The 6755-nt window shown below is 41.9% G+C and overlaps 1 protein-coding gene across 2 annotated transcripts in view; it reads left to right on the top strand.

Moving 5' to 3' along the window:
- Ric3 (RIC3 acetylcholine receptor chaperone) overlaps positions 1 to 6755 on the top strand; it is a 51256-nt gene that overhangs the window by 22760 nt on the left and 21741 nt on the right. For both annotated transcript variants that reach the window (XM_005350970.2, XM_005350969.2), the window contains exons 2-3: positions 4849 to 5072; positions 6036 to 6108. In XM_005350970.2, the coding sequence (XP_005351027.1) occupies positions 4849 to 5072; positions 6036 to 6108 (297 nt within the window). The remainder of the gene's footprint in view (positions 1 to 4848; positions 5073 to 6035; positions 6109 to 6755) is intronic.

The raw sequence follows: 6755 nt of genomic DNA, 5'->3' as shown, positions 1-6755 counted from the left end.
TGAGTGAGCTGTGGGGGTGGTTCCCATGCGTGTGTGAAAGGCCAGAGGAAAAGTGTATGGGGTCAGTAATCTCCATTACATCTATATGTGGGTTCTAGGGGTTAATCTCAGTGGTTAGACTTTTTTAAAAATTGCATAGTTGGGTGGTGGTGGTGCACACCTTTAATCCCAGCACTCTGGAGGCAGAGGCAGGCAGATCTCTGAGTTCAGGGCCACCCTGGTCTACAGTGAGTTCCAGAACATCCAGGATTACACCCTGTCTTGGGAAAAAAAAGTTGCATAATAATCTTAAAGCCAACATTCATCACTGAATATGATTCTTGACAAATTAAAAGAGACATAAGTCACTGGCACCCAGAACAAGAGCTGGTGGTGACTTGGTGGTTTCTTTGCCCCAACTTGTGCTTCTCTTGTTTACTGTCTTAGTCACTTGACACTGTGACCATGGCAATGCAATGCTTATAAAAGAAGGCATTTAACTGGGGCTCCTTACAATTTCAGATGTTTAGTCCGTTGTCATCTCGACAGAGAGAAAGCATGGTGGCATGCTAGCAAACACGGTGCTGGAGAGTAGCTGAGGTTCTTCAGCCAGACCTGCAGATAGCAGAAAGTGAGACTGAGTCTGGCAGGGGCTTTTCAAGCCCATCCTTGGTGACCCACTTCCTTCAGCCTGGTCACACCTCCTAATTCCTCTAATCCTATCAGAGAGTTCCATTCCCTCTTGACTAAGATTCAGTTATATGAGCTCATGGGAGTGGTGGGGCATTCCTACTCAAACTACTACATCGACCCACTCTTATTTTTATCATTGTGGTTTTTTTCTCATTGTTTTGAGACAGTCTCACTTTATAGCTCAGGTTGGCCTGGAGCTCATTCTGGTATCCAGGCTACCCTCAAACATATGGCAATTTTTCTGCCGTGGCCTCCCCATTGTTAAGATTATAGGTGTGATTATAAGCACCATTCTTGGGTTGGCCCACTCTGAAACAAAGGGTTTCCTCCATAGCTTCCATGGCATCCAAAGCCAGTACTGAGAGGGAAAGGAAAATTACTGGAGGGGAGCATGGGTAAGGAAGGATATAAAGCAGAAGGCAGCTTCCATGCCCTGTAGCTAATGAGTTAGCCTCCTTGCCTCCCTTCTACCTACCTAAGGGCAGAGTTCACTTAAACGTAGATAGCTCTCTTCACAGAACTTCGAAATCTGTTTTACAAGTACAGAAGTTCTTTTCTCTTTAGGCCCATTTATGTGTTTGAGTGTGAATGCACATGTATGTAGATATATTTGGAGGCCATTGGAAAACTCAGGTATTTTTTCTTGGGTTGTCTGTCTGTCTGTCTGTCTGTCTCTGTCTATCTGAGTACTTTACTGGCCTAGAACATACCAAGTAGGCTTAGCTGGCTGGCCATGAAGTCACAGGGATCCTCCTGTCTCCACTTCCCCATCACTAGGATTACAAATGCACAGCACCATGCTTGGCTTTTAAATATAGGTTCTGGGACTCAAACTCCAGTCTTCATCTTTGCAAAACAGGCACTTTACCTGCCGGGTCCCAAGCCAGGTCATATGTGTCTTCTCTAATGTCTTTATTTTAAACCTTTATACCTTCGTGTTTGTGTTTGCTTAAAAAAAGTGCAAAGGAATTATGTGTTCAACTTACATGGTATCATTCACAGCAAGAAATGCAATGCAGCATTACTGTGTTGTTGTTTAGCCTGACTTGTTCCTCAGAGATACTGTCACATTGGGTGCAGCCAGGAATCCTACTTATGTCATAGGAAAGAATTCAGGAGTTCAGGAGTTGTTATAAAGCAAAATTGAGTTTACTAAGAAAAAGATACTATAAAACCAGTGTGTAGGTGTGGGCTTAAGAGAGTCATATTTCAGTACCTTAGCGCGCTCTCTCTCTCTGTCTCTCTCTCTGTCTCTCTCTCTGTCTCTGTCTCTCTCTGTCTCTATCTCTCTCTCTCTGTCTCTGTCTCTGTCTCTCTCTCTCTTTCTCTGTCTCTGGTGTGATTTTGTGACTTTTGAAGTCACAATGATATCATTGCTATCTAAGTTTAAAAGGTTAAGTGCAAATATTTTGGTATACTTTTGGGGGAAAGTGCTGGGGATTTATCTTGGAGCCTTGCACACGCTACGCGGCTGCTTTGCCAAATGAGCCACATCCCTAGCCCTGACTTTTTGTTTAAAGAATTTTTATCCAAAGGTGTCTTATTGAGGTAAGTGGTACATATTTAAAGATAAGAAAGGACTTTGGATAAAAACAGAAGTCAAAAAAGTCAATGTAGCTCTTACTGTACAGTAAGAGGTAGGTCCAGGCATGGATTTTGATTATAAATGTGGTTCACAAACCACACTTGTAAGATTTTCTCAGAAAAATACAGTTCAAAGATGAGAAATGACTGGTGATAAAAATTAAACTTAATTTGGGGCCTAAGCATGGTCATTAGTTTATCTATCATCCATCTCTCTTTGTGTCCCTCCTGACCACAATATGTTTTTGAGACAGTGTCTCTTGTAGCCACCTGAATATTTACCCAAGGATGGTTTTGATTTCCTGATCCCTTGCCTCCACTTCCCTTGGAATTACAGGGATGTGTGACCATGTCTAACTCATTAGCTGATTTAACACTCTTATTTAAGAAATCTCAGGAGAGGCCATCTTCATAGTGGTTTTGCTAGTGCAGTCAAAATTCTTGACTCTCAGTCAGCAAGAAAGGCAAAGCAGACTGGGAGGTGGTGAGGCATCCTTTGCCTTTTTGTCTTTTTTCTTTGCTCTTTCTATCCTGCCTTTGTTTGCTTGTTTCATTGCTGGGGATTCAATTTAGAGCTTTGGGTATGGCAGGCCAGCTGTTTACCTATGAGGTGTTATACATCCTCAGTTCCCTTTCCTACTTTTGAGGCAGGATTTTGCTATGTTGCCCAGGCCAGTTTTACCCACAATCCTCCTGCCTCATATTCCAAGTTCTGGATTTATAGGTGTGTGTCACTATGTCTGTCTATAGACACTTATAGTTTCAAAAAACATAAAATTCTGTTATTTGTGTCAATTCCATTTCAGTTTTTTTATTTCCAGTTATGAAGGTTAGTTACTTGAAGCTCGTTGATACATTGTCATAGTGAGCTTTCCATCACAGATCTGTAGTGAGTAATTCAGCCTGCCTATCCATAACTGTATTTGAGCACTTCTCCCAGATTTACCCACCAGGGAGGGACCACTAGATCATCCAGCCTATGTATAGTATCACAAAGCGCAGGTACAGTTAGCAGGGTGACTGTGTGTGTCCTCTTACCTCAGTGCACAGTTCTTGCCTTCCCATATCTTGGCCACCTTTTGCTAATTTCCACCATCCTGCTTGGTAGAAAATCCTTTCTCAGTAACTATGCACGTTGGTCACATACCCTGTTAGTATTGATAACTCAGCACTAACCAGCCACTGTCATACTTTACGTTTCATTTGTCTGTTAGCAGCCACTTAGGTGTCCCTTTTTGTAAGTTCCTTTTTCATATCTTTGGTCCCTTTTGCTGTGAATTTCTTGTGATGTCATTAAGTGACATGCTCTTCTATATTATAGATATCTAGTCCTTTTCCATTTGAAATGTTAGACTTTTTCATGATTTCATTCTTCCTAATTCTGTTCATGGTCTTCTGTATGTACAGAAATCCTTAATTTTGTTGAAGTCAAAAAATTTGTGTGTTTAAGAGTTTCTTGGAGGTTCCTCTGTTCTCTAGTGTCCTATACTTTAGAATGTTATCCCAACACTGGTTTTCAAACACTTGTACTTGTGGCTTTTTGAAGACTTACTATTTCCTTTATTTGTCTCCAATTGGGTTGGTGGTGTTATCTTTTGGCTGCTCTTAATGGAGTTTTTAAAAAATGAAAGAAAATGGATTATAAACCTCCTCTTCTCTAAGCTCTTCCAGGATTGGGCCTTTGATCCTATTTTTCCTGTTTGAATCCTGTCTGCTCAGCTATAGCTGATCCAAAGCGGTGCTTGCCTCCTTAAGCTGAGCCTTCCTCCAAGGAATTTGGAATTAGGGCCCGTCTTAGCTAGTTTCTTGAAGGAGTTGCAAATTAAGAGGTTTGGAATGACTGTCTTCTACTGTGGGCACAAAGAACTAGAGGAGTTATCTGAAGAAAGAGATTGAAGTTATGAGCAAAGAAACAAAGGGAAAAGCTGTAGTCCCATAGAGAGGAGAGAGTTGGAGCTGGAATGTGAAAGTAGCCGGCCTGGATCCTCCTGATGGCTTTCCAGTTTCTGGTTCTGTTCTCTCCTGAGAATACATTACATTTCCTTTTGCATTAGATAGAGGTGGCTAGCCACTGTAACAGACAGACTCCAAAGTATATAATGGCTCTCACACAGTATATGCTCGCTTCTCACTTACACAAACAGGACCAGGTGACTCTAAGTTAGCAGGGTGACAATTATTTAGGAACCAAGGTTGATGGAGGCTTTGCCATTTGCTACATATGACTGTCAAGTCTCCCTGGCCTTTAGCATCCATCCTACAGAAAGAAATGGTCATGTAATTGAACCACCTATGGGAAGCTTTATTGACCAAGTTCCTTCAACTAGAACTCTGTCACATTTAACTCTACAGGAGGAGGAAATGTAGTTTAGCTACAGACCAAGAAGGACGAGGAAATGTATTTAGTGAATAAGTTGAGATTACTACAACATGTTTGTATCTGTATGATACTTCTATCTTTCTAATCAAATTTCAATTTTTTCTTAAACATGTTTGAGATGCTTCTGTTATTTTAACTTCAATGCATAAGATGTTTTTGCCACATCCATATTTAAAATAGAAGAGATAAAGCTGAGTAATTACTTTCCTCAGGAAAACTGGGCCGATTTCCACCTATGATGCATCACCACTCAGCGCCCTCAGACGGGCAGATGCCTGGAGCTCGTTTCCAGAGGTCCCACCTTGCAGAGGCCTTCGCAAAGGCCAAGGGAGCAGGCGGAGGAGGAGGAGGGGGCGGTGGAAGAGGGCTGATGGGCCAGATCATTCCAATCTACGGCTTTGGAATTTTTTTGTACATACTGTACATTCTGTTTAAGGTAAGTGGAATTATCTTAGACATATGCCAGTGAAAATTTAATGTCGTTATAATAAAATTCATCTCCAGTAAAACCCTATAAAGGTCACACAGCTCTTTCAAATTCATCATCTCTTTAAAAAATAAATACCTCATCTCTTTGAACAGTTAGGATAGCTATCATCTCAGTTTTACAGCTGAGAAATCTTAGCATAGATTTACAACTAAAATGTAAGGCCAGGGTTTAAACCTGGATCTTCTAATTGATAATCCAATCAGCACTATAATTCAAAGGAAAAGAACAAAAAACTAGGCATTTTTGCAAGCTGATAGACCATAAAGGTGCTCTAGGAAAAGGCTTGTTCATAGGATGAAAGCCAGGCTTCCAATAGCCACTGTAAGGTCCATTTAATGGTGCCAGGGTATAAGATACTGTCTAGTGTCATCTCTGTAATTCTCCCAACAAACTGTTGTATCTACATACGCAGCCCAATAGTTCCTGGTTCTGGGTGTCCTACTGGGTCTTTTAAGGCAGACCCCCAATTTAGTTCTACCTTCCAGTAGGTTTTTATAGGCTACAGACTTGTGCTCTGTGAAGAGGTGTAGAATCTTTGTCTTACGCTCATGCTTAGAGTAAAGTGAGGAGATTTTAGTTTCTTCCCACCCAGGAATTCTGCAGGCAGCTTGAGCTGAGCATGAGAATGTCCCCAGGGTGGTTACATCACCTGTCCTTCGATAAGCATGGGTATGCAGACAACGATAAGATTTTGTTTGTTTTGTGCTTTGATTTTTGCTTTGACAATTTTTGCCTTCTTGTCTCTTTCAGTGGCTTTTAAAAAGACATTTCTCTAATGCTGATATTCGGTTTGATTTCTGACTTAATTTTTGTCTCCCAGCTTTTTTTTTCTTTCCATTTAACATGCGGTGTTCCGTGCCTTTGAGGCTCTGAGCTGCTGCTGATGTGCTGTACCTCCTTCATCCTCAGCTTTCGAAGGGGAAAACTGCGGAAGATCGGAACTGCTCCACTGCTCCACCTGGGAACGCCCATAGGAAGATCAGTAAGTGCTCCTTCCCACGTATTCAGTTTTACTGAGTTGGAGTGGAATACAGCCAGGCGGACAGACATTTCTCAAAAGTGTATGGATATTGGGTCTTAAAGGGCTAATGCTGCAAAGGGCACAAGGCTGCTAGATCTTTGGTATACATTAGCAAATTAACAGTCAACATTTGACTTAGTTACTTTTCACCTACAGTCTTCAGGATGTTTGTAGCAAATGTGTTTGTTTCTCAGAGGAAAGCCAAGGGAGAAATTGCATCACTGTTACAGTCCATAGTTAGCTCTTGACACTTGGGAATCTTGAAATGTGCTATCAGATAGTTCCCAACTGAGTATTCTGTCCTTCTCTCTAAGAATTTATAGGTTAGAATGATTCCAGGAAATAGGATCTGTGGGCTAAAGCACTTGCTGCACAGGCAGGAACTGAGATGGAATCTCCAGCACCTGTGTACAAAGCCAGGCGCGGCTGTGCATGCCTGTGACTCCAACACAGGAGCCTTAGGTTTCCCTGGCCAGCCAGCCTAGCCAGCACAATGAGCTCCTGCTTTATTGTGACACCCTAGTGCAAAGGAATAAGGGAGAGAGTGACAGAGGAGGACACTGTGTGCCATCTTCTTGTACACCTGCACACTAACTTGCATGGGTCAC

The sequence above is a fragment of the Microtus ochrogaster genome, chromosome 8, assembly GCF_000317375.1.
Source record: "Microtus ochrogaster isolate Prairie Vole_2 chromosome 8, MicOch1.0, whole genome shotgun sequence".
Classification (NCBI taxonomy): domain Eukaryota; kingdom Metazoa; phylum Chordata; class Mammalia; order Rodentia; family Cricetidae; genus Microtus; species Microtus ochrogaster.
The sequence above is the reverse complement of the archived record's forward strand: the minus strand, read 5'-3'. Positions and strand labels throughout refer to the sequence as shown.